Source organism: Ambystoma mexicanum, chromosome 2q, assembly GCF_040938575.1.
Source record: "Ambystoma mexicanum isolate Mex_15411 chromosome 2q, UKY_AmexF1_1, whole genome shotgun sequence".
In the NCBI taxonomy this organism is placed as follows: Eukaryota; Metazoa; Chordata; class Amphibia; order Caudata; family Ambystomatidae; genus Ambystoma; species Ambystoma mexicanum.
The window spans coordinates 1,469,394,497-1,469,422,221 of NC_090924.1; the positions used below are offsets into that span (position 1 = coordinate 1,469,394,497).

General features: G+C 51.0%; 1 protein-coding gene across 1 annotated transcript in view; it reads left to right on the top strand.

Annotated features, from left to right (window-relative positions):
- The window catches only part of CLIC2 (chloride intracellular channel 2), a 503,137-nt gene that overhangs the window by 473,055 nt on the left and 2,357 nt on the right, over window positions 1-27,725 (top strand). The window contains exons 4-5 of the mRNA XM_069649047.1: window positions 6,067-6,173; window positions 9,838-10,019. Of these exons, the coding sequence (XP_069505148.1) occupies window positions 6,067-6,173; window positions 9,838-10,019 (289 nt within the window). The remainder of the gene's footprint in view (window positions 1-6,066; window positions 6,174-9,837; window positions 10,020-27,725) is intronic.

Sequence of the window (27,725 nt, forward strand, 5' to 3'; positions counted from 1 at the left end):
TCTAAGATCTACCCTCAACCAGAGCCTAATGATCCCTAGATACAAGATCCAAACAGCCGGTGGATCCAGCTTCCCAGTTCTGGCAGCCAAATTGTGGAACTCTGTCCCCCCTACTATGAGAAACCTTCCTTCTCTGAATTTTTTCAAACACAAAGCCAAACATTGGCTAGTCACATCTGGTGACTAAGCTGCACTCTGAATACTTGATTACATATGTATCTCTGTACAAACTACTAATGTGCTTGATTACTATGTCAATTTAAATGTTACCTGAAATGTCGTAATATTATGTAACCACTGTTGCTAAGAGATGCGCCCGGTAGCCCCCGGGCCTGGCTTGCGCTATACAAATAAAACAAATACAAATACAAATACAAACGGAGTCAAATCATGTGCCATATACAGTCATGAAACGGCCAGGTACTCGCACCATGCACCAATTATTGCTGCCAAAATACCCACGTAATCACACCATAGATCAGGCACTAATTCATAATTCAGTGACTGTTATCACCTCCCGGCTATTGGCATCATATGCCAACTATTATCACCAAATGCCAGGTCCCCACATTATATGTCAAATATTCCCAAGAGAGATCGAGTAGTTACATCATATGCCAGGTGCTGACAACACATGCCAAGACCTTGCAAGCAGGGGTGCTGCTAGGTCTGTAAAAGATCGGGGGCTAGGCTAATATCGGGACTGGCAGGATTCGGGGCAAGCAAAAGACGCGGGCCCCCTCAACCCCCCTCCTGCCCCTTAGCAATGCCTCTGCTTGCAATATATCCCGGTTACGGCTGTTAAACTGTAGGTTCACACATTACGCCAGGTTTCCGAATCCAGTGGGAGTGCCAGGATGCTGCCCCCCACTTACCCTGCCAGGCCCCCATGCAGAGGATATGGGATTAGGGAGACAGGCGACACAGGTCCCATGACAGCATCCCGCGTGCACTCACTTCCTTCAGGCCTGGTCCCACTTCCACAGGCAGAGCAACCAGGAGCTGTGTGGCCAGGATCACAGGTGATGCATGCAGTCCTGCACTCCACATTATACCCGCTAACGTGGCCCTGCCGTTGCCAGCCTGAAAGACCACAGGCATAGGGGACAGAGTCAGAGCCGGTCTTAGGGGGGGATGAGCCGGGTGACCGCCCGGGGCGCCACACCCCCCAGGGCGCCTTTAGCCCCACCACACCAGCTCAGGGGAGTCTTTCAAGGGCTCCTCCGAGCTGGCGTGGTGGCAGGAGGCATGGCAGGTGCCTCATTGTCATTAAATGCACCCGCGGCAGCAGGCTCATTTAATGACAATAGGGTGCTGACACGCCCTATTCCTATCCTTACCTCCTCGCCAGAGCAAGGAGGTTTAAAAAAAAAAAGAAAAGTGGCCCTTCCTGGCCTGCCCCTCTTCCGCCCCACCCCCTGTTACCCAGGGGCATGCAGAGGGCAAGGGGGGGGCACCATTCGGCCAGGGTGCTGCTGCCCTATAGGCCGGCCCTGGACAGAGTGTCTGTAGGAACACCAGTGCAGACTTCTGATGCTGTGGGAGTTCCAAGCGAAGAGGACAAGAACCACATGGGGTTCAGTCTGGGGAGTATAGCGCAGGGGCAACATGCTCGCCTTGGAAGCAAGGTGACACAAAGCACCACAGGTTACATCCCTGGGTCCGCGCTTAGAAAACTCTGGGTATTAAGTGCATTATAAATAACCTGCAATATCATATCACATGCCTTGCTCTATGGGTGGCTCATGATCAAATGGGCCCCTTTTCTCCCACGGCCACATCAGTAATAGGAAAAGAGTGGCACAGAGAGGGTCTTCCAGTAAGGCCTGAAATCATGGAAAGAGAAACAAGCCTCTCTACCCGGAAGGCAGCACTAGGGTCCACAGCAGGTTAGGCTGGGTGCAGAGAGCTGCAAAGCGCTCCCTGAGGTGCTCTCAAAATAATCCTGAATGTGCATTAGCTGCTGCAAGCCACAGCACTCTATCACTTATAAAGCATTAGCATTGACTCCTTAGGGTGGTGCTCAAGTGACACCAAGAGGGAAACACTAAAAACACAGGAAGTGGCAACAATAATTCAACGAGCTGCCGGATACTGCGAATGAAGACAAATGCAAAAGAGTGAAGTATGATCTGATATGATATGATATGATATATATGGCATTTATAACGTGCGTATGCACAAGTGTTTCAAGGCGCGACGCGGCAAGGGAGGGGGAACAGAGGGAAGATAACAACAAAGATCTTACTAGGCCTAGTGACATTAAGACCACACAAGCGCAGTGAGCGGGTGGGGAGAAGTGCTGGGGAAAGGGGGGATGGGCAAGTGCAGGCCATGGAATAAATGCAACAAGTAGTGCAGACAACAGGTGTCTAATAAGTGCAGGAAAGGGGACTGTAAGGTTACAGATACAGATCACAAGTGCAGGGGATGCCAGGGGGTGGGGCGGGTGTGCAGCTGGGCAGGTCGGGACCTGGGCCCAAGTTCAGAGGGTAGCCAGGTGACCAGTGCAGAATCAGACAGGAGATCAGCAGGGGAGAGGAATAGAGAAGCCTGAAGCAAAGAGGAAGGTCTTGAGGTGCTTCCGGAACAGGAGATGGTTCTCCTCAAGTGTCAGGGAAGGCAGGGAGGCTGTTCCAAAGGGAAGAGGTCTGCCCCCAACTCGTTGCTTGGAGAAGCGACTGAACTTCAAGGAGTTGGAGGTGAAGGAGTGAAGAGCTCGAGTAGGAAGATATTTCCGGAGAGAGAGTTGGAGGTATTGCGGTTCCAGGCCCCAGGAGGCCTTGTGGACAATGCAGAGGGTCTTGAAATTGATCCTTGCTGCCACTGGGAGCCAAGGGAGAGATTTCAGGGCTGGAGAGATATGATCCCTGGCCTTGCAGCCAAGGATAAGTCTCGCAAACTGTTCTGGATGGGTTGTAGAGGACGGAGAGTAGAGGCAGACAGATTTAGAAAGAGGCTGTTGCAGTCTTCCAGCCGAAAGAGAACCAGAGCTCTGGAGACAGTGAGCTTCTGGGGAAGGTGAGGAAAGGAAGACTAGCTCTGAAGAGGTGCAGCTGGTAGTGTGACCTCTTAGAGACGTCAGAGATGTGAGGAGAGAAGGAGAGTGCGGAGTTGAAGATGACCCAGAGGTTCTTGGCCTCACATGTGGGAGCAAGAAGAGGACCCAGTGTGGGTGGCCAGAGAGAGACAGGTGTACCAATGAGGAGGATCTCCATCGTACTGGCATTATGGCAGACATCATTGGTGGCACACCACTGCTGGATTGCAGACCAACAATACAGAACGAAAGAGGGAGAAGAGGCGGCTGAGGGGAGCCTGAAAGCGAGATGAGTGTCATCCGCATAGCACTGAAAGTTGGAGCAGAGAGCAGCAATGCAGTGGGCGAGAGGTGCCAGGTATTGGTTGAACAGCCAGGAAGAGAGGTTAGAACACCACAGGTAGAGAGCGAGATAGAGGAGCGGAACGACCCAAGTTGGACCTGGGAGGGTTGATCAGAGAGGAAAGAAATCAGCCACACCCAGGCCTGACCGGTGATAACCAGCTTAGGACAGAGCCGGTTGAGCAGGATGGCATGGTTGACCGTGTCAAAAGCAGAAGAGAGATCAAGTAGGATGAGAACAGAGGGTGGTTAGCATCAAGGTTAGAGAGCAGGTCTTCACTGATTTTCAGGAGAGCATTTTCCATGCTTCTGGCTGCTCTGAAGCCAGACTGATCATGGAGACAACCAACAGATTCAGTGTGAAGATTAAGCTGGGAGATGGCCAGCTTTTCCAAGATTTTGCCCAGGAAAGGTGTAATGGAGATTCGGTGTTAGCTTGCCGGACAGGAGGGATGGCAGAGAGTTTCTTAAGAAGAGGGTACACAAGTGAGTGCTTCGGGGCAGGGGAAGGAAATGTTTTAGTGGTGAAAGAGTGGTGGCAAAAGTCGGCCAAGGCTGGCGCAAGGGTGTCGATGTTGTCCTTGATGGTTTTGAATGAACAGGGAAGAACCTGTTTTGATGAGACACTCATAGACCAGACTTGTCTAAACACCTCGTCAGGGGTGAACAAAGGAAAGGAAGATAAGGTAGGAGGAGAGGTGCCACAGGGAAGCCAGGGGTAGAGGAGAAAGTAGAGGAAGGAGGAGAGATAGAGAGGGTGGACAGGATGTCCGGTGTTTTAGAGATAAAATGTGATGCCAAGGCCATGCAGAGGACCTTGGAGGGGACATGAGAGGAAGAGACTGCAGCAGGACTGGACAGTGCCTTGCAGATTTTAAAGAGTTTGGCCAAGTTGTTAGATGCCACAGAGACGCAAGCTTGGATGTGGGCTCTCTTCTTAGTGTGGGCAGAGATTCGGTACTGCCTTTAGAGCAGACGGCAGGCCAGTTTGTCAGAGGATGCACAAGATGCCAGCACTTCCTTTCAGCCACCCTACACTTGCGTTTAAGGGTGTCGAGGTCTGAGTCATACTAACAGTTGCACTTGGCTTTGGGCTTCAAGCGGATTCTCATGACAGGGGCGAGTACATCAGGAGTATCAGAGATAGAAGAATGGAGGATGGAAAGGGCTGTGTCAGGATGTGAGTCATCCAGAGTTTCAGGAGGGTGAGAGAAAGTGGCTGCGAAAGCCTCAGCTGATACACGCTTCATGTTTCGGATGACCGAGAAGGTGGGTGGCAGTGTAGGGGTTGGCTCGGCCTGAGGTGTAGAGAGTGAAAGATGAGGGGAGAGGAGAAGGTGGTCACTCCAGGATAAAGGAGTGGTGAGAGGGATAGAGAGGGGGAGGTCTGAGAATATCAGAGCATCCAGTGTGTGGCCTGCAGAGTGAGTCGGGCCAGATGAAGAATAGAGAGAGAGAGTCGCAGAGGTTGCAAAAGAATCCAGAGAAGAGAAAGGAAGTATCCTGGTGGATGTTGAGGTCTCCGAGGAGGAGTTGAGTGGTCGAGGCCAGGAGGGATGAGGAGAGGTCAGCCCATTCGGAGAGGAAGGAGGTTACCTGACCAGGTGGCTGATAGATAGTAGCCATAGTGAGAGAGCGGCCAGGAGAGAGAGAGAGAGAGAGAGAGCCTGCAGACTAGGCATCCGACGGAGGAGTAGGCCTGCATAGGAATGATAGAGGTAGGGATCCACTCCGGGAAGCTCAAGGCTACACCCCCACTGGGATGGTTGGTCTGGGCACAGAGAGGATTTTGTAGCCATCAGGGAGGAGAGTGTCACAACTTGTGACAGATCTTGCCGTAAACCATGTCTCGGTGAGACCGAGAACATCAAGGTCGAGTTCTTCCTGGAGACAGCAGATGTCTGAGGAGTGTTTGACAGCTGAGCAAGAGTTGAGAGTGGCAATGTGGAGAAGTTTGCCCCCCTTGAAAGACTTCCAGTGAGGGAGTACATGTCAGAGGTACTTCCTGAGTAAGTGTAGAAAGAGCAAGAGGGAAGGCAGAAGAAGAAGGAGGAGAGGGTAAGGTAGCCAAGGAGGATGAAGTTGCGAGAGAGGTGGCAGTGGAAGGAGGCATGGTAGCCAAGGAGGAAGATGAAGGCGCCAGAGAGGTGGCAGAGGAAGGAGGCAAGGAAGCCGGAGGAGGGAAAGAAGGGGCTCAGGGGTCCCAGTGCACTAGTACCACAGCAGGAGGCTAGCTGGCATGGCTACGGGGGGTTCCAGGCTTACGGTACTGCAATGGTATCTGCTCCCCAGGACAATACAGCAATGGATTCTTCAGAGCAACAAGCAACTTGACATGTTGAGTAAGGGGGTCCCAGTACAAGAATATAGGGGTGGCCCTAGATCGCAGCAGAGGGTGGGCCCTATGATACACGGTGCAGTATTCCATTGGTAAATAGATGCTTCTCTGTGTCACTGCATAGGGATGTTAACAATGACCTGCATGTGTTGAAATGTCTTTGGAGGGGTCTCTAGTGGACCCACCTGTAGAGCGTGTGTACGCAGCATCACTACTGCATGGATCTCCCGCACTGTCCACTGTCAGCCAACATCGCCCAAACCCGTGTACTGCACCTGGGAGGCTTGAGGGGATGGGTTCAGATGTTGCTGTCTCACATGCATTTCTCTTTATGTTTATATAACAGATACCCCCATCTGAGCCCCAGAAATAAAGAGTCCTTCGACGTTGGAAGCAACATCTTTGCCAAGTTCTCAGCGTACATCAAGAACACACGAAAAGAAGCAAATATCAGTAAGTATTACAGACTCTGCTTTCCTGATCAGAACCCAGCCTACATGATGCAGCAGCCCCCAAAGCATAGAGCCCATTCTTCTGCAAATCTAGAACCCAGCCTCCATGATGCAGCAGACCCTATAGCATAGAGTCCATTCTTCTGCAAATCTAGAACCCAGCTTCCATGATGCAGCAGACCCCATAGCATAGAGTCCATTCTTCTGCCAATCTAGAACCCAGCCTCCATGATGCAGCAGACCCTATAGCATAGAGTCCATTCTTCTGCAAATCTAGAACCCAGCCTCTATGATGCAGCAGACCCCATAGCATAGAGCCCATTCTTCTGCAAATCCTGCTCACACCTATAAGATGCTGCAGGCGATCAGACAGCATCCCTGACCAGGCCCAGAACACAGTCCTGCACCATTGCCAGACAGCATCCCTGACCAGGCCCATCACACAGTCCTGCACCATTGCCAGACAGAATCCCTGACCAGGCCCAGCACACTGACACTGTCCTGCACACTTGCCAGACAGCATCCCTGACCAGGCCCAGCACACTGACACTGTCCTGCACCATTGCCAGACAGCATCCCTGACCAGGCCCAGCACACTGACACTGTCCTGCACCATTGCTAGCACACATACACCATGCTTCATCCCACCACAGCACGCTGACTCCAGGTACAACCAGCACATAGACACCATTGCTCAGGAAGAAGGTGTGACAAATTCACTTCTGCCCTGCAGGAATACAATGGTGAGTCGAGGCTAAAACGTCCACTCTGCCCTCACACTTCTACAAACCAAGAGCCAACCCAATCATAGAGGTAAACCAGGGACAGTCAAGAGATATACCTCCTATGACTTCTGTAGTAACGTGGGCCGAGGGAAGGCTGTACTCTTAAGAGGGATGTGAATGTGGTTCAGTAGCAACACAAACAGCAAAGTACAACAGTCCAAACTAAAATAAAGGAACGTCCAATCAATGGTCTATACAAATATATGTACTTTACTTAAACACAATTTATACAATAATAACTAACTAGAAAAAAAACCTACACAAAAACCACCCCTGAGAAAAGAATAAGCAAAGATAGCACAATGCAGCACTCCGAGTAATGAATCAGGGGTCTAAGGCAAGCAATGTTCTTTAAAAGGATATGTTTTGGGTGCAAGCAGGATGAAGATGACCTAATCAGTCTCTAGGTCCCATAAATGGAGCAAGGGGGCAGTTAGCAGTCAATGGTACCTTGTTGCAGTTCTTGGTGGTCAGGCCGCGCCAAACCAGACTTGTTGCATAGTGCGAGCAGTGCGAAGATCGGGAGTGTGCATAATACAGCAACCGAGCATCCTGATGATACAAATGTGTTGAACGGTTCTTGAAATACTCCGCACAGTTCAATGGCGAAGGACGCTAGTATCCTGATTGTCTTTGTTCTCGGTGTGCTCTCAGTCCCAATCCCGGGGATTAGGAACAAGATGAGTTCCTTCCTCGTGTTCCCAAACAAGGGGGAGGCTGGCACACAAGGGCAGAGGTCACTGATAACAGCAAGGTCCTGGGTAACACTGTGGTTTGAAGAGAGGCAGGTCTTGCTCCAGCAGCAGCTCCCTACCCAGGGTTGCTGTGAGTCCCACTCCAGGGACTTGGGCACAAGATGGGTCCTTCTTCTCGGGCTCCAAAACAACAGGGAAGCTGGCACACAACTGCAGGGGTCCTTCAGCACAGTGAGGTCCTGGGTACTGCTGTGGCTGGCAGTGAGGCATGTCTTGTACCATCAGAAGGTTCACCTCCAATGGTCCCTAGGGATGCTTAGGGAACAGAGCTCACTTCTCACTTCTGCTTTGAAACGCCTCACTTCACCTCAAAACAGGAGGACTTTAGAAAGAACTGTTTTCCCGGCAGTGTCCAGCGACATCTTCTTCAAGGGTTGCAGTCCAAAAGATGATTCAAAGAAGCAGTGAGACGCCATTTAAAGGTAAAATCCCACAGGTGAATGGACTAAAGCTAGCCCGTCCAATCCCTGCTTTTGGAATGATTGGACTTTAGCCATCTGACATCACACCCAAAGAAGATGGCGGAAGTTCTCCCCACAGTAGAAAGAGCTCCTGTATACACAAACCCCGCCCCTTCCCTTCTCACAAGGATCAATTGCCTTTAGAAATGCAGCACCCTGGTGTGAGACTATGATATCACACAGGATATTTTAGTATTCTACTCATAACTCGATATGAGGTTAAGCACCTATAGGACTCCTGGTCTATTATATCACACAGGATATTTTAGTATTCTACTCATAACTCGATATGAGGTTAAGCACCTGTAGGACTACAGATCTATTATAGCACAGAAAATATTTACGTGATCTAATCATAACTCAATATGAGGGTAATCACCTATAGCACTATGGGTTTACTCTACAACAGATGATATTTTAGTATTCTACTCATAACCCGATATGAGGTTAAGCACCTATAGGACTCCAGGTCTATTATACCACAGTGGATATTTCAGTTGTCTACTCATAACTCAATATGAGGATAAGCACTTATAGGACTACAAGTCTATTATAGCACAGAGGATAAGTTCATTTTTTACTCATGACTCGGTATGAAGTTAGGCACCTATAGGACTTTGGGTCTATTATAGCACAGAGGTTATTGTGGCAATAAGACCTGAGGCGGCGGGCCAATACCGCCCCAAGTAATGCCCCCGGGGCCGCAGACCCGAGCATAGCAAGGGCCTTAACAAAGCCCCGGGGGCATTACCGTGGCGATATTGGCCCGCCGCCGAGTGTCTTATTGCCATTAGCACCATGGCCCGTTAGACCGGGGTGCTAATGGCATTTTTTTTCTGTTTCGCTTGTTTCGAAACAGTAAAAAAAAAAATAAGGAAAAAAATGGCCACCGCCATGGCGGCCATCGGGAGTGGACGCGCTGGGAACATAAGTGTTCCCAGCGCGTTCGCTCCCAAGACCAGAAGAAAAAAGAAGGTATGTGGGGTTGGCAGGGCGGAAGGGAGGGGGACGGGGAAAAAAAAAAAGTACTGCGATCTCCGGCGGGGGACGACGGAAGCCTCCAGCCGCCTGGAGGCTTGGAGCGGGGATGGCCCCGCTCCGAGTTTCCACGCGGCTGGAGGTTTCCATCATCCCCCGCCGAAGATCGCAGGATAGATGGTAAGTCGGGTGGGGTAGGGGGTGGGAGGAAAAAAAAATGATTCTTACCTGAGTCCCCAGCCGGAGACGAAGGAAGCCTCCAGCCATGGGGAGGATCGGAGCGGGGATTGCCCCGTTTCGAGCCTCCTCATTGGCTGAGGGGCTGCCACACCTATCGTCAGGAACAGAGTAGCCGGCACGCATGCCGTAAAAGGGAATACTGTGTGGTATGGCTCGCAAATGAGCCAATCACCATGCAGTATTCCCGTTGTGCCGCGCGTGCCGGGTGCTAATTTAGCATTTTCCTCGCATTAGTGGATATGAGATGACGGTTCCATAGAGCTCCACATCTTTTATCGCATAGGGGATATTTCAATGGGGCTCCGAGTTGTCTTATAATACAGGAAGGAGCCTCATGCATGTATTCTTCTGGTGTCACCTCTCTTACCTGCAAATCTATGATTGTGAGGTTATTCTTCATGCCTTTGTGGTGTCTCAGATTTCACAGCCATGTCTCTTTCCATCAGACTTTGAAAAGGCCCTGCTGAAGGAGTTCAAACGGCTGGACGATTACCTGAACACCCCACAGCCTGATGAAATTGACCACAACAGCGCAGACGAGGTCTCGGTGTCCAGCCGGAGCTTCCTAGATGGAAACCAGCTGACCCTGGCAGACTGCAACCTGCTACCCAAGCTACACATCATCAAGGTAAGCAGACACTGTGGAACCCAAAGAAGAGACCTTCCCCAGTGCTCCAGAAACCTTTCACCTCTCCGAAAGTCTGCATTTTCCATCACTATCTGCAGCACCTTCAGGATTAAGGCCCACGTGGAATCTGATTTGGGGATTGTGGGTACTCTCTTCACTGTGATTTGGGGCACCCTGTAAAAAGGGGCTCTTGAAACACTCTTCAATTATATTTGATCGGGTGACCGAGCAGATTGGAATTTACCACCATCTGTTCCTAGCGATCAGGAACCCCTTGTTTAGTGGGATTAGGCAACATGTTTGAATTAAACCCTGTTAGGTCAGAAAGGCTTTTTGGAGTTCCTTCTGCTAATTCTGGTAGTCCTGAAGACAAGTCCCTGAACGCTCACACCAGAGAGAATACAACCTGCTAGGGAAGAAAGGCCCAAGTGGATCTTGTAAGGATAACAAGTTTAATCTCATGCGCAGATGAGAGCAACAGCAAAGAACTCTGCTGTCAAGAACGTTCTGCCGGAAAGTAGTACAAGCAGAATCTTATAAAGGAATACATCATCAGTGATGATGCAACATATACAGTAGAAACCTATGCGGCTGGTTGGTGTTCGCCTATACATGATCCGCCTACTCCATAAGAGATGCCAGGTGATTGGTTCGAGCCCAGTCTGTCCGTCTTCCATCACGTGGGTGCTGCAGTGATCTTCTTCTTCTCACGTCAAAGGTCAAAGAACAAATGAACTATACTCCTAACACAATGCTACTTTATCACTGTACTGTGCACCTGCCAGGCCTCAGGACGGGCACAAAGAAGGTTCTGGGGCACTTGAACCTTCCCACACACATTTCATTTAATCCCTTCTGCGCCATCCGGCTCCAAGGTCTCCACCCTCGTTTTATCCCTCCCAGCACCTGGCACTACAAATCATATGATTGTCGCTCAACGACGTGCCCTGTCTGTCGTCTTTGAACATTTCAGGACTTGTTACTTTGGGGTTTGTGGTCAAAGGGCACCTGGTGCCCTGGAATTCAGGGATCTTGAGGTTTAGTCAGTTAAATGAGCTATAACTCGTGGTTGCCTGGGGATGGGCCGGGTGATGCTTCGGTCAGTGTGAGATAACATGCACAGCAGGCGCCAGTCTGTGATCGCTGCCTTTTAGGGCACATTCCTCTTGGGTAAAAAGCACATCTTTGCAACACTGTTAGAACAATGAATAGGCATTGTGGTGATTGGGGGTGTGGGCTGTCCTCATGGGAGCTCGGCATCGCTGGAGATTTCCCTCATCTCGCAATTTGGGCCTAGTGCATGAAGTGCTGCATTCACCGCCCAGGCCTTGTCTCTTAACTACGATTTCCAACATCTATGCAAAAATAGCAATGTTGCTCGCCCCCTGCGCTACACTCTGTGGGTTGATTATATTTAATTACATTGAGGTGGGGTTCTTTATATTGGGAGGTGGTCCTTTCACCGTCCCCCCTCCCCTCTGGTCCATTATAGTGCTTCGAATACATCTCGCCTCACTCTAAAGCTCTGAGGGGGTGGGACAAGGTGCCCCCTTCCGAACAATCCCCTAAATCTTTTTGCTGGATTTTTGGAACTCTCGCTGAAGACTGCAAGGAATTGTGTATGTGCTGCCCTGCCCATGTAGCCTACATGTCTACCACGGCATACGTTCTCCCAAAGAACCCACTCAGGTCCCTGGTGGAGCATTCTCAGCTAGAGAACTTGTTGGGTCATAGATTGTTAGCCACTGTGTATTTTACTTTTGGCTACATCACTCCTTGCCCTTTGACCTCATTAGAAGCCACTTGTGCCCTTATCAGGCGCAACGTGACTCCTACTGCATTTTCTAGTCCGAAAAGCCGGCCATTTTTGTGGTCCTTCTTTGTGTCTTTCCGTACATGAAATGGCATTTTTCCCTTTCTGCCTGTGTTAGATCGGCATTTCAGGTGAATTGCCTTTACTCAGTGATGCTTTTGTGTTTCTGGTTTAGGCTTGATGTGGTTCTCCCAGACACATCAATACACATCCCTGTGCACTTTCTCGCTAGAGCAAGAGGAGCAGGGGAGGCTAATCTGAAAGCGCTGATGCTAATTGGATGCCTGCCATAACGCGCGCTTTTGTGTATAAGTGCAACTAGAGAGATGCACTTAACTGCACGATGCAGGAGTGCGGTGGCCTTTCTGCAGATCCCTTAGGCTGGACAAGCTGCTCCATGCCTGGGAATGCCGCTTTAGGCTCTTCCTCTGATGGCATCTGGCTTGAACTCCAGGGCCCTCCGGTCCAGCAGCTTCCTGAGCATGTGATGCTCACCAGGCCAGCCATGGAAGCCCCTGCTGCCTACAGGAACCAGAGTGGCCCTCTTGCTGCTACTCAGACCAACCAGCTCTTTTCAAGGTGACCTTCTGTTGGTATGTTGGAGCGTCCCGTATTCTCTAGTAAAGCGATTTGTCGGCAAGAGATCTACTTGTGGACCGAATTCAGGGTTCTCATGTGCCCTTCGCTTCATAACTTACCTGGAGGACGTCATGCAACACCCTTACTATGAACTGACTATCCTATTCTGCAAGGATAACCCCACTCCGTCTTCTAGCAGAAGTAGCGGCTGCCAAGATATGTTAGATGATATGGATAGAAAAATGATAACGTATTGCTAAACCTTGGTAGGTGGTTGGAACTTGGTCCATTGCCAAATCATTTACATTGCTTGATGTTCCTGTGTTCTCAGAAACATTGATTATCTAACTTGTTACTTTGGTAAAGAATGCCTACTCTACCCATCAGGGCCATGACAGGAACCTTGATTTTTATAATCAGAAGAAATGGGCTAAGCACACAACACTCCCAGTACTCACAATAGGTTCTCCTGCTCCACCAGCGCGCCACTAAAGAACAAATACTGGCGGATAAAATCTCCTGCCACATAAAGGGAGCAATTGTGATCAGTAAAGTACCCCCCTTTATTTCAGGGGCCCAGATGCACCAGCTAATTGCCTCAACGCATGGAGCTTACTTGGGTTAAACATTCTGGTTCCTGCATGGATGACGTCCAGTAGAGCGTGCTTCTTATGCCTCCCTTCACAGACACCATCTTTCTGGATGGAAGCTATGACCCCACATGTTCTGAGGACCATCACCCTACCTTCATGGTCTATCTCCCTTGGCCAGCACCTCTATGACCCTGCATGTTCTGATGACCACCACCCTACTTTCATGGTCCATCTCTCTTGGCCAGAACCTCTATGACCCTGCATGTTCTGAGGACCACCACCCTACCTTCATGGACCATCTCCCTTGGCCAGCACCTCTCTGACCTTGCATGTTCTGAGGACCACCACCCTACCTTCATGGTCCATCTCCCTTGGCCAGCACCTCTCTGACCCTGCATGTTCTGAGGACCACCACCCTACCTACATAGTACATCTCCCATGGCCAGCACCTCATATGACCCTGCATGTTCCGAGGACCACCACCCTACCTTCATGGTCCATCTCCCTTGGCCAGCACCTCTAAGACCCTGCATGCTCTGACGTCCATCTCCCTTAGCCAGCACCTCTAAGACCCTGCATGTTCTGAGGACCACCACCCTACCTTCATGGTCCATCTTCCTTGGTCAGCACCTCTATGACCCCACATGTTCTGAGGACCACCACCCTACCTTCATGGTCAATCTCCCTTGGCCAGCACCTCTATGACCCTACATGTTATAAGGACCACCACCCTACTTTTATGGTCCATCTCCCTTAGCCAGCACCTCTATGACCACACATGTTCTGAGGACCACCACCGTACCTTCATGGTCCACCTCCCTTGGCCAGCGACTCTAGGACCCTGCATGTTCTGAGGACCACCACCCTACCTTTGTGGTCTATCTCCCTTGGCCAGCACCTCTCTGACCTTGCATGTTCTGATGACCACCACCCTACCTTCATGGTCCATCTCCCTTGGCCAGCACCTCTCTGACCCTGCATGTTCTGAGGACCACCACCCTACCTACATAGTACATCTCCCTTGGCCAGCACCTCATATGACCCTGCATGTTCCGAGGACCACCACCCTACCTTCATGGTCCATCTCCCTTGGCCAGCACCTCTAAGACCCTGCATGCTCTGACGTCCATCTCCCTTGGCCAGCACCTCTAAGACCCTGCATGTTCTGAGGACCACCACCCTACCTTCATGGTCCACCTTCCTTGGCCAGCACCTCTATGACCCCACATGTTCTGAGGACCACCACCCTACCTTCATGGTCAATCTCCCTTGGTCAGCACCTCTATGGCCCTACATGATCTGAGGACCACCACCCTACTTTTATGGTCCATCTCCCTTGGCTAGGCCCTCTATGACCCTGCATACTCTGAGGACCACCACTCTACCTTCATGGTCCATCGCCCTTGGCCAGCATATCTATGACCCTGCATATTCTGAGGACCAACACCCTACCTTCATGGTCCATCTCCCTTAGCCAGCACCTCTATGACCCTCCATGTTCCGAGGGTCACCACCATACCTTCATGGTCAATCTCCCTTGGCCAGCATATCTATGACCCTGCATTCTCTGAGGACCACCACCATACCTTTGTGGTCCATCTCCCTTGGCCAGCACCTCTATGACACTGCACATCCTGAGGACCATCACCCTACCTCCTTGGTCCATCTCCCTTGGCCAGCACCTCTATGAACCTGCATGCTCTGAGGACCACCAACCTACCTCCATGGTCCATCTCCCTTAGCCAGCACCTCTACGACCCTGCATGTTCTGAGCACCACCACCCTACCTTCATGGTCCATCTCCCTTGGCCAGCACCTCTATGACCCAGCATGTTCTGAGGACCACCGCCCTACGTCATGGTCCATCTCCCATAGTGAGTACCTCTATGGCCCTGCATGTTCGGAGGACTATCACCCTACCTTCATGGTCCATCTTCCTTGGCCAGCACATCTATGACCCTGCGTGCTCTGAGGACCACCACCCTACCTTCATGGTCCATCTCCCTTGGCCAGCACCTCTATGACCCAGCATGTTCTGAGGACCACCACTCTACATCATGGTCCATCTCCTATAGTGAGTACCTCTATGACCCTGCATGTTCGGAGGACTATCACCCTACCTTCATGGTCCATCTTCCTTGGCCAGCACCTCTATGACCCTGCATGCTCTGAGGACCACCACCCTACCTTCATGGACCATCTCCCTTGGACATGACCTCTATGACACTCCATGCTCTGAGGACCACCACCCTACCTTCATGGTCCATCTCCCTTGGTGAGCACCTCTATGGCCCTGCATGTTCAGAGGACCATCACCCTCCCTTCATGGTCCATCTTCCTTGGCCAGCACCTCTATGATCCTGCATGCTCTGAAGACCACCACCCTACAATCATGGTCCATTTCCCTTGGCCAGCACCTCTATGACCCTACATGTTCTAAGGACCACCACCCTACCTTCATGGTCCATTTCCATTGGCCAGCACCTCTCTCTTACATGGCCTCTAGATACCTGCTCTCTTGTGTACTTACAATAAAACCAAAGGTGCTCCCTCTTTCCAAATTCAAAGGCCAAACTATTGGTTTTTGCAATGCTTGTTTTCATCTGTCAGTTTTAATGCAAAGAAATTAAGTTAGGCAGCCATGCGGAACACTGTCATGTCTGCAAACAATCCAAAGATTCGTGAATTCTGAAAATAATTGCCTGAAATGTGATTTTTCCAATAGCAAACTAAAACTAAGTTTGGCAAAGCCAATAGGCCAGGGCGTGTATGTGTATGGTGAGCAGGAAAGAGGCAACCCAGGAGTTGGTGGCTGGAAGGTTTTGGAGTCTGACTTTGCTCTGATTAACCCTCCATGCCATGGTTTATCATGCATGCTCTAAATGGCCTGAATGGCTGCCCTTTCACACAGACATGGTCAAAGATAAGATATAAACAGGACGCAGCACAGCGGTGGCTGATAAAGGAAGAGGAGAGGGAGAAGCTGTCTTCTAGAAGGGTCTGATCTATTGGTCAGACTTCTCCATAACTTACCAGATGCCCTCGTCCGGACGTAGTTTTTCGGGCCATCACTGATTTTCTTTCACCCAAGTTCCTGGGCGTGTTCGATAACTCAGCGATGGAGTGGGTGCCAAAGGGTACCTTTTTGAAAGCCACAATGCATTGGCAAAAGCAAATGGGCAATGAGCCATTAGTGACAAAGAATCCCCTGCCATTCTTCCTCTTGAATGTGGAATGGGAATTGTTGGGAAACGTCTTGGCATTGCAGGGTGAAAGATTCAGCCAAACTTGATTGAGGCCGACACATATTTTCCTGCTGTGCGATTTGATGGGGATCAATGAAGAGCAGAAAGAGGACTGGGTGGGTGTGGCTTTAGATCCTGGGAAAGCCTTTCATTGGGTGGACTGAATCCACCTATGGGAAGCTCTCTGATGGCGTGGGTTCAGTGAGGGACGTATTCATTTAATGTAGTTTCTATACTGATTGCCACAAGCAGGAGTACATGCCAATGGCGTTGCCTGCGTGTACTTAAAGCTGAACACTGGTACAGGACCAGGCAGCTCTTTGATGCCTCTGCTATCTTCTCTGGCCTTAGAGCTCGTTCTGGAAGTTAGATATGCAGGGATGGATCCTCGTGGGTCAAACTGGCAGCATATGGGGATGATGGACTCCTCTTTATCTCAGTTAAGCCTGTTTTACGCCTTCCAAGAGCCTTCCAAGATATCGAGCTACAAATTGAACATTGACAAATGTATAATCCCTCGCGTATCGAAATGGAGCGATAGAGAATTTGTAGGGTCTGTATCACAAAACAAGGGCATTAACTAGTCAGGCTGCATGGAGCCTGTACATAATCTCAACTGGAGACAATAGAAATGATGATCATGCAGCCTGTACATTATATATCTCAACTGGAGACAATAGAAATTATGATCATGCAGCCAGTACATTATCGCAACTGGAGGCAATAGAAATGATAATCATGCAGAGTATACATTGTCTCAACTGGAGACAATAGAAATGATGATCATGCAGCTTGTACATTATCTCAACTGGAGGCAATAGAAATGATGATCATGCAGCCTGTACATGATCTGAATTGGAGACAATAGAAATGATGATCATGCAGCCTGTACATTATCTCAACTGGAGGCAATAGAAATGATAATCATGCAGAGTATACATGGTCTCAACTGGAGACAATAGAAATGATGATCATGCAGCCTGTACATGATCTGAATTGGAGACAATAGAAATGATGATCATGCAGCTTGTACATTAGCTCAACTGGAGGCAATAGAAATGATGATCATGCAACCTGTACATGATCTGAATTGGAGACAATAGAAATGATGATCATGCAGCTTGTACATTATCTCAACTGGAGGCAATAGAAATGATGATCATGCAGCCTGTACATGATCTGAATTGGAGACAATAGAAATGATGATCATGCAGCCTGTACATTATATATCTCAACTGGAGACAATAGAAATGATGATCATGCAGCCTGTACATTATCTCAACTGGAGGCAATAGAAATGATAATCATGCAGAGTATACATTGTCTCAACTGGAGACAATAGAAATGATTATCATGCAGCCTGTACATGATCTGCATTGGAGACAATAGAAATGAGAATCATGCAGCCTGTACATTATCCCAACTGGAGACAATAGAAATGGTGATCATGCAGCCTGTACATTATATCAACTGGAGACAGTAGAAATGATGATCATGCAGCCTGTACATTGTCTCAACTGGAGACAATAGAAATGATGATCATGCAGCCTGTACATTATCTCAACTGGAGACAATAGAAATGATGATCATGCAGCCTGTACATTATCTCAACTGGAGGCAATAAAAAAGATGATCATGCAGACTGTACATTATCTCAACTGGAGACAATATAAATGATGATCATGCAGACTCTACGTTGTCTCAACTGGAGGCAATAGAAATGATTATCATGCAGCCTGTACATTATCTCAACTGGAGACAATAAAAATGATGATCATGCAGCCTGTACATTATCTCAACTGGAGGCAATAAAAATGATGATCATGCAGACTGTACATTATCTCAACTGGAGACAATAGAAATGATGATCATGCAGCCTGTACATTATCTCAACTAGAGGCAATAAAAATGATGATCATGTAGACTGTACGTTGTCTCAACTGGAGGCAATAGAAATGATTATCATGCAGCCTGTACATTATCTCAACTGGACGCAATAGAAATTATGATCATGCAGACTGTACGTTGTCTCAACTGGAGACAATAGAAATGATGATCATGCAGCCTGTACATTATCTCAACTGGAGACAATAGAGATGATGATCATGCAGCCTGTACATTATCTCAACTGGAGGCAATAAAAATGATGATCATGCAGACTGTACGTTGTCTCAACTGGAAACAATAGAAATGATGATCATTCAGCCTGTATATTATCTCAACTGGAGACAATAGAAATGATGATCATGCAGCCTGTACATTATCTCAACTGGAGGCAAAAAAATGATGATCATGCAGACTGTACATTATCTGAACTGGACGCAATAGAAATTATGATCATGCAGACTGTACGTTGTCTCAACTGGAGACAATAGAAATGATGATCATGCAGCCTGTACATTATCTCAACTGGAGACAATAGAGATGATGATCATGCAGCCTGTACATTATCTCAACTGGAGGCAATAAAAATGATGATCATGCAGACTGTACGTTTTCTCAACTGGAGACAATAGAAATGATGATCATGCAGCCTGTACATTATCTCAACTGGAGACAATAGAAATGATGATCATGCAGCCTGTACATTATCTCAACTGGAGGCAATAAAAATGATGTTCATGCAGACTGTACGTTGTCTCAACTGGAGACAATAGAAATGATGATCATGCAGCCTGTACATTATCTCAACTGGAGACAATAGAGATGAGAATCATGCAGCCTGTACATTATCTCAACTGGAGACAATAGAGATGATGATCATGCAGCCTGTACATTATCTCAACTGGAGACAATAGAGATGATGATCATGCAGCCTGTACATTATCTCAACTGGAGGCAATAAAAATGATGATCATGCAGACTGTACTTTTTCTCAACTGGAGACAATAGAAATGATGATCATGCAGCCTGTACATTATCTCAACTGGAGACAATAGAAATGATGATCATGCAGCCTGTACATTATCTCAACTGGAGGCAATAAAAATGATGTTCATGCAGACTGTACGTTGTCTCAACTGGAGACAATAGAAATGATGATCATGCAGCCTGTACATTATCTCAACTGGAGACAATAGAAATGAGAATCATGCAGCCTGTACATTATCTCAACTGGAGACAATAGAGATGATGATCATGCAGCCTGTACATTATCTCAACTGGAGGCAATAAAAATGATGATCATGCAGACTGTACGTTTTCTCAACTGGAGACAATAGAAATGATGATCATGCAGCCTGTACATTATCTCAACTGGAGACAATAGAAATGATGATCATGCAGCCTGTACATTATCTCAACTGGAGGCAATAAAAATGATGTTCATGCAGACTGTACGTTGTCTCAACTGGAGACAATAGAAATGATGATCATGCAGCCTGTACATTATCTCAACTGGAGGCAATAAAAATGATGTTCATGCGGACTGTACGTTGTCTCAACTGGAGACAATAGAAATGATGATCATGCAGCCTGTACATTATCTCAACTGGAGACAATAGAAATGAGAATCATGCAGCCTGTACATTATCTCAACTGGAGGCAATAAAAATGATGATCATGCAGACTGTACATTATCTCAACTGGAGGCAATAGAAATGATTATCATGCAGCCTGATGCACAATATATTGATAATCTCTCTAACAGGGCTCCAGGAATGGAAGAGGCGAGACAAAGGGCACTTACCTGATGATAATGAACACCACAACCCCTGTGCTCTGCAATCAATACTATTTAGAAGTCTAATGGGGTCTGCAAACTTTTGCTCTCCAGATCTTTCGGAATACAACTGCCTTCAGCCCCAGCCAGCACAGTCAATGGTGGTGGGTCATGGGAGTTGTAGTACAAAACATTTGGAGAGCCACACATTGCAGACCCCCTGGCATAAACAGTGCATAGTTGAGGAACAGGCATTACCCTCCTTCTCACTGGCCACTGTCATCCAGTAGATAATGGGGGGCTGAACCAAGCCTGAGTAACACCAATGTTGTATTATAGGCAGCATGGAAACGCCAACATCAAGGTGAATGTCAATGTTCTCAATTGTCCCTTCCGGAAGTATCCAGGGACCATTTTTTTAGATCACATCGTGGTTGGTGGAAAGTGCACTTAAATCATTTGATGAGTTGGAATGTAAAAGTGGCTCTGGAGAAGGGAGTAGAGCGCATGATCACAAGATCGCTGGAGCTATTTGGCATATTATGAAGTTGCCTACCCTCAGGATGCCCAGGCTGGGAAAATGTTTGGACCAAGCACACAAATGATCGCCTTTTGTAAACTTCACCCAATCACCTGACCTTTTCATGAGAAGATGCCTCTAGGATGCCTCTAGGATGCCTCTAGGATGCCTCTAGAATCAGGAAGATGAGGCTCTCCAGATGATCTGGAGTATCACGGTCATTGCAAGTTTGCTGGTATGCCGCCAGTATTACTGGCGGGATACCAGCAAACGGACCTACCATTACCAGCGCCTGATATCCCAGAATTTCCAGAATATTAGGGGTGCCGGCAACAGTGGGCAGTCCCCATTCCATGGAGTCCCATTGGACACCAAGAGGAGGAATTGCCGGTATTACCAGCACCAGTGACATCATTGCCGGTAATATTGGATGTTTTTTGCCAATGCGGGCCTGATTTACCTCCAGGTCTTGGCTGGAGGTAAATCAGTCAACCCCCACCGGCAAACGTGTAGTTTGGAGGTGTGGGAAAAGTGACAGTAACTGAATGACCACCACGTTTTTCCCACCCCGCAAAAACCTGTAATGAGGCCCATATGAATCACAGGATCCCTTGCCACTGATTCTTCTGTCTAGAACTGATGAGCGCTCTATTCCAAAATCCTGCTTACACACATTCTGCAGACCCCTGGACCCTGGTACAACTAAATAATGTGTGGTTAGATAACTCTGGTATGTGGTGGGGGGAGTTGCAGTACACAAAGAGGCTGTCTGGGGCATAAGCTGCTCACATCTGTAATTTTTTGAGTTTGGGGAATAAGTGTGGAGCACCACCAGAATAAACACAGGGTGCTTCTTCCCGGGACATGGGAGTCGATCGATTTAGATAAAAGGTATGGTCAGCCCTCCAGGGATTCTCGAGGTTCAGCTGCAATGAGATACCAGGGGCTATCATTGGCGCGGTCCTATCGCGTGCGCTTTTGTGTCCCTCCGTGCTTGAGCCTCTGTCTGGACTACAGTCAATGCTGCTATAAGCTAATATCTAGAGGGACCAGACCTAGAACCAACCCTTCTCCAGCATGGGGTCTGGCATGGATTCACATGCTCATGAATATTCCCCGTCGTCAGGCTGGGAATCCTCGGTAAAGAAAAAACCAGTATCAGTTTCGTTTCTGATCTGTCTTTCGTAGTAACAACCAATCACTGGTCTCTGCGTCATACTGACCACAGCCAATGACTGCCCTCTACCTAAGCACCGCCTCTGGCAGCCATCTTCAGATTTTTACCGCACGTTCATGTGTTGGGATCCTCGTGCTATTGCTCTCGAGCGTTAGTGCTATTTTTCGCGCTTTTTCACATAAAACTTCGATTCTTTCGGTCAAAAGAGCCTCAAGCTCCACCGATCCTACATCCGATCAACGGGGACCCGTGTCGGATTCGTCTGTGCCCCTCAAGGGTGAAGATTTCGTCGAGCTACACTTCGGAGGACTCCAGAAGCTTCTCAGGCCCGGTCTCGGAGATGGCCCAGGAGAAGGGAAGCTCGACGCCCGGAAAGCTGTTCAGGGTCTGCCCTGGATGCCAGCTGCAGAACGTCTTTAAGGAGGACGAACACTCTTTCTGCCTTTACTGCCTTCATGAGGACAAGACGCACGTGGAGAAGGACTGTGCGTTTTGCGGCAACATGTCGGAACGGACCATGAAGGACCGCCATCAACGTCTCGCCAACTGGCTGGAGGGTAAGAGCCCGTCTGGCGAGAAGAAGAAGAAATCCGAGCGGTCTTCTAAGACCTTTGAGGGCGCCCCGGCGACGGGGGCCCAACATAAGGCTAAGCACCGCGAGTCCGCTGGCACCGGGAGCGCCGAACGGTCGGGCTCTACGGGCGCCAGGCAGGGCGCACCCTCCCCGGCACCATCAACCACGAGCCAACGCTCTGGGTCGGGTAAGAGGAAGGCCGAGCACCCGGCGAAGCTCCTGGAGAGGTCCCGGTCGAGCTCTAAGGCAGAGGAGGAGCGTGGCAGTGCCCCCTCCCTCAAGGATAAGGCGGTGAGCGCACCTAAGGTGGTGAAGGCCTTGATCCATCCGACCAAGCCCTCTATCGAAACGGTCGCGGCGGCCCTGGCTCAGCCTGTGGAGGCTACACCAGTGGTGGCGACCTCGGGGCCCAGAATCTCCCTGCCTCCTCGGAGGGAGTCTTCTTTTGTGCCCATCGATAGGACCCCCGTGAAACCCTCCGTGGGGAAGAAGAAGGGGGGGCAGGGCGTCATCGTAGATTCGGCCTCAACCTCAGAAGAGGAGCTGATCGAGGTCTTAAGCCACGGCCTAGGCGTGGAAGAAGGCCAGCCCGTCGGAATGGACCCCGACGCAGGTGACGACGACGACATCGTCGAGGATACCGACGGGGCCCCTGCTCGCCCGTCGGACTCCCCTCTGCCAGCGCCGCAAGACAACTCGGCGGCCATTTTGTTGCCCATACGGTCCTTATGCTCCGAGATAAGGACGAGGCTACCGTTACCGACGGAGGAACCTCTCCCGTCGGGGGATCCAGAACCGGGACCTTCTGGTGTTCCCCCTACCAAGAAAAGAAGGATCCATCCACCACCTCCTTTTCAACCGTCGCGCCCCGTCCAGCCCTCCTCCCCGTCCACCCGAGGGGATGATACGGGGACTGACACGGCAGCGACGGGTACGGACGACGAGGCATACGACGAGGATTTTCCGTCGTCGCCTCCCGCCAGGGCTTCTCCGCCCGACGAGATCGGATCTTTCCACTCCATGATCTCCAGGGCTTCCGAGCTTTTCCAACTCTGCCCTGAGGAGAAGAAAAAGGAAGGCTTCCTTTATCAGCGGCGCGAGGCCAAGAGGAAGACGGTCCTCGCAGTGCCTCTGTTGGACGACATTTGGGATGAGGCCCTTTCCCTCCTCAAGAACCCTTCCACGACGCCAGCTAGAAGAGACCGGTACGAGAAAAAGTACCGGGTCCTGGACACGGCCCCCCTGTGCCTCCGGGCGCAGCCTACCCCGGATTCCGTCGTCTCCGCGGCAGCCAGGAAGAAAGCGGGGGGGGTGCGGCCTCCACATCGACTTCCCCGCCTGACGGCGAGGGAAGGAAATTGGATGCTATGGGACGTAGAGTCATCTCGTCGGCAGCGACGACGATTAAAGCGGCCAACGCCTTGGCTATCGTGGCTCGCTACGACAGGGAGCTCTGGTACAAGATAGCTCCCCTGCTGGATTTTCTGCCGGACGACAAGAGGGCGGAGGCCCTGGAGATCCTGCAGGAAGGTGAGGTGGCCTCGGACCACGCCATCACCGTGGCGACGGACATCGCCGACACTGGGTTCCGCCAGCTGGGCAACAGCGTTTGCCTTCGACGTCGTGGATGGCTCAAAGCTACGGACTTCCGGCAGGACGTCCAGACCAGAGTCCTGGACATGCCCTTCGACGGGAACAATCTGTTTGGGAAGACAGTGGACGATTCCCTTCAGGCCATCAAGGCGGATACTGAGACGGCCCGGGCCCTTGGAGTTCTGCAGCAACGACGGACGCCCTTTCGGAGCAGCGGAGGCAAGGGCCCCTCCAAAGGTTCCGGCGGCGGTTTCGCTTCCTACCGTCAAGCGGCCTGCTCGTCGTCGCAAGAGGCCTACAGAGGACGAGGCAAGTCTAGCGGACCCCGCCGTCGTCGCCAAGGAGGTCAAGGCGGCAAGGCCGCGTCCAAGCAGGATTGAACCGGCCGTGGGGTCGGGCCCCCACCGAAGCACCCCGGTGGGAGGCCGGCTGGCGGGCTTCGTCAGCGTGTGGGAGTCCATCTCCACCGACCGTTGGGTGCTGGACGCCCTGGCCCGGGGCCACGCGCTCGAGTTTCAAAGAAGGTGCCCGCGCGTCCCCCCCGTGGCCAGGAAAGAACTTCACGCCCCTCAACTTCTCCTGGAGGTAAAGGCGATGCTCAGGAAGTGCGCCATCGAACTCGTCCCAAAGGGGCTTCGGGGCTCCGGAGTCTACTCGAGATACTTCTTCGTGAAGAAGAAGACGGGAGGATGGCGCCCCATCCTAGACCTGCGACGTCTGAACAAGTTCATCAAGGCGCAGAAGTTCCGGATGGTCACCCTCCAGCACGTCCTGGGTCAGCTGGAGGAAGGAGACTTCCTATCGTCGTTGGATTTGGAGGATGCCTACTTCCACATTCCCATCCTAAAGGGGCACCGGAAATTCCTCAGGTTCGTGGTCCAAGGGCGTCATTACCAGTTCAAAGCCCTTCCCTTCGGACTACGGTCGGCACCCAGGGTATTCACCAAGTGCCTCGCACCGGTGGCGGCGCAGCTGCGCCGCGAGGGGATTCACGTCTACCCCTACCTGGACGACTGGCTCATCCGCGCCAAGACGAGGGAGCTCGCCGTGGTCCACACGGCAAGGACCGTCCAACTCCTCACCGACCTGGGATTCTCCGTGAACTACGCCAAATCCCACCTGGTGCCCGCGCAAGTCGCACTGTTTCTGGGAGCGAGGCTCGACACAGTGTCCCTTCTGGCCTCCCCGTCGGAGGAGAGGACCAGGACCATCTTGGGCAAGGTGCAACGGATGTTGGTGGCCGACGCGGCCAAAGTGAGGTCCATCAAGTCCCTCCTCGGGATGATGTCTTCCTGCATCTACCTCATTCCCATGTGCAGGCTCCGGATGCGCCCGTTGCAAGAATTCCTGGATGCGCGCTGGATCCAGACGACGGGCAGCTTCGAGGAAAGGATCAAGCTCGACGAGAGCTTCCGACGAGCGATACGGTGGTGGGGCACCCGCGCGCATCTGACGGCGGGCATGGACTTCCAGGCCCCAGCCCACCAGGAGACTGTGACCACGGATGCCTCCCTGGAAGGGTGGGGAGCGCACACCGAAAATCTGCACGCAAGGGGACTCTGGCTCCCGACGGAGAAGTCCCTGCATATCAACGTCCTGGAGCTCCGTGCAGTGTTTTGGGCCCTCAGGTCCTTCCTTCCGTCCCTCAAGGGCAAGGTGGTGAGGATCTTCACCGACAACACCACCACCATGTTTTACATCAGGAAACAGGGCGGAACCAGGTCCCCAGCGCTGTCCAAGGAGGCGCAGGACCTGTGGCATTGGGCCATCGCCCAAGGGATTTTTCTGGTGCCGTTTCATCTGGCAGGGATAAAAAACACCATCGCCGACTCACTCAGCAGGGAGCTGCGCTCGTGCCACGAGTGGGAACTACGGCAAGATCTGGTGGATCGCCTCTTCTGACGGTGGGGCACACCCCAGATCGACCTGTTCGCGACGGCGACGAACACCAAGTGCCGGAGGTTCGCCAGCAGGTTTCCCCAGACGAGGAGCATGGGCGATGCTTTCTCGTTCCCCTGGGAGGGCCTGTTCCTCTACGCGTTCCCTCCTTTGCCTCTGCTAATCCGGCTCATCAACCAGCTCAAGAGGTCACTGTGCAGGATGATCCTCGTCGCACCTGCGTGGCCGAGGCAGATATGGTTCCCGGACTTGCTGGACTTGTCAGCGTCCCCGCCGATCAAGCTGCCGGCGGACGCGGATCTACTCTCCAGGGAAGGAGGCGCCATCCTCCACCACGACCAGAAGTCGCTGAACTTGCAGGCCTGGCTCCTGCAGCGCTAGAGTTTGGAGGATACGACATACCGGCCGATTGCAGAGAGGTTCTTGCAAAGGCCAGGGCGTCCTCGACTCTTAAATGCTACGGACACAAATGGAAGAGGTTCTCTGTCTGGTGCCGCGCACAGAAGATTAACCCTCTACGGATTACGGCTCCCCAAGTACTGCCGTACCTGCTGACGCTGGCCAAAGCTGGTCTGGCACACGCGTCCATCAAGATTCATCTTGCTGCGATCTCCCGATACACCAGAACCACGGGGCGGACGTCCTTGTGGTCTCATCGTCTGGTGAAAGAGTTCATGAAGGGACTGTTCAGATCGTTCCCGCCGGTGAAGGCTCCGGCCCCGGCGTGGGAGCTCAACGTGGTGCTGACCAAGCTCATGGGACCTCCGTTCGAGCCTCTGCACTCGGCCCCGTTGAAGTTTCTATCGTGGAAAACAGCTTTTCTTGTGGCCATCACCTCCGCACGACGAGTGGGAGAGATCCAGGCCCTTTCCTGCAAGGCCCCGTACTTGACTTTCCACGACACGAGGGTAGTGCTCAGGACGCACCCCTCCTTCATGCCCAAGGTACCGTCGGACTTCCATCTCAACGAACCCTTGGTGTTACCTGTGTTCTTCCCGTCGCCTTCGTCGCCGGCTGAGAGGACTTTGCACTCGCTGGATGTAGCTAGAGCGCTGAAGTTCTACGTGGACCGCACGAAGGGTTTTCGGAAGACGTCACAACTCTTTGTGAACTTTGGACCTGTCAATCAGGGGAAGGCTCTCTCGAAGGCTTCCATCTCCAGATGGCTCTCCGGCTGTATCATGTGCTGTCACCGGTTGGCAAACCGACCGCTGCCTGGCCGTCCGAGAGCCCATTCCACCAGAGCGATCGCAGCTACCACGGCGTTCCTATCTGGTGTGCCCCTGCTGGACATCTGCAGGGCTGCTACGTGGAGGTCGACGCACACCTTCACGAAATTCTACTGCGTCGACCGGGATTCCAGGGAGGAGTCCAGGGTCGGCCAAGCAGTGCTGCGCAACCTGTTCGCCTGAGGTGAGCCTGGTGAGGAGGTAAGATGCTTAATGTTGAGTTGATGTGATGCTTGATGTTGAGCCTTTGCCACCTCCCGTGGTTGTGCATGTGTGTACTGCTATGTATTCTTTATTCATGAGCATGTGAATCCATGCCAGACCCCATGCTGGAGAAGGAACAAGTTACTTAACTGTAACTGTTGTTCTCCAGCATGGGTCTGGCATGGATTCACATGCGAACCCTCCCGCCTACCCCTCTGCGGCTCTTCACTTGGTCATACTGCCACTTCACGTGCTTCCAAATCTGAAGATGGCTGCCAGAGGCGGTGCTTAGGTAGAGGGCAGTCATTGGCTGTGGTCAGTATGACGCAGAGACCAGTGATTGGTTGTTACTACGAAAGACAGATCAGAAACGAAACTGATACTGGTTTTTTCTTTACCGAGGATTCCCAGCCTGACGACGGGGAATATTCATGAGCATGTGAATCCATGCCAGACCCATGCTGGAGAACAACAGTTACAGGTAAGTAACTTGTTCCTCCCCTGACATAGAACTTGCCCATTGTGTTATTGCTATTAGGTATTGTCTTCTCTCCCCCTTTAGCTTTTCATTGATGTCTGTATTTTACCACTGAATCTGCACATTCCTGCTGCCCCTATA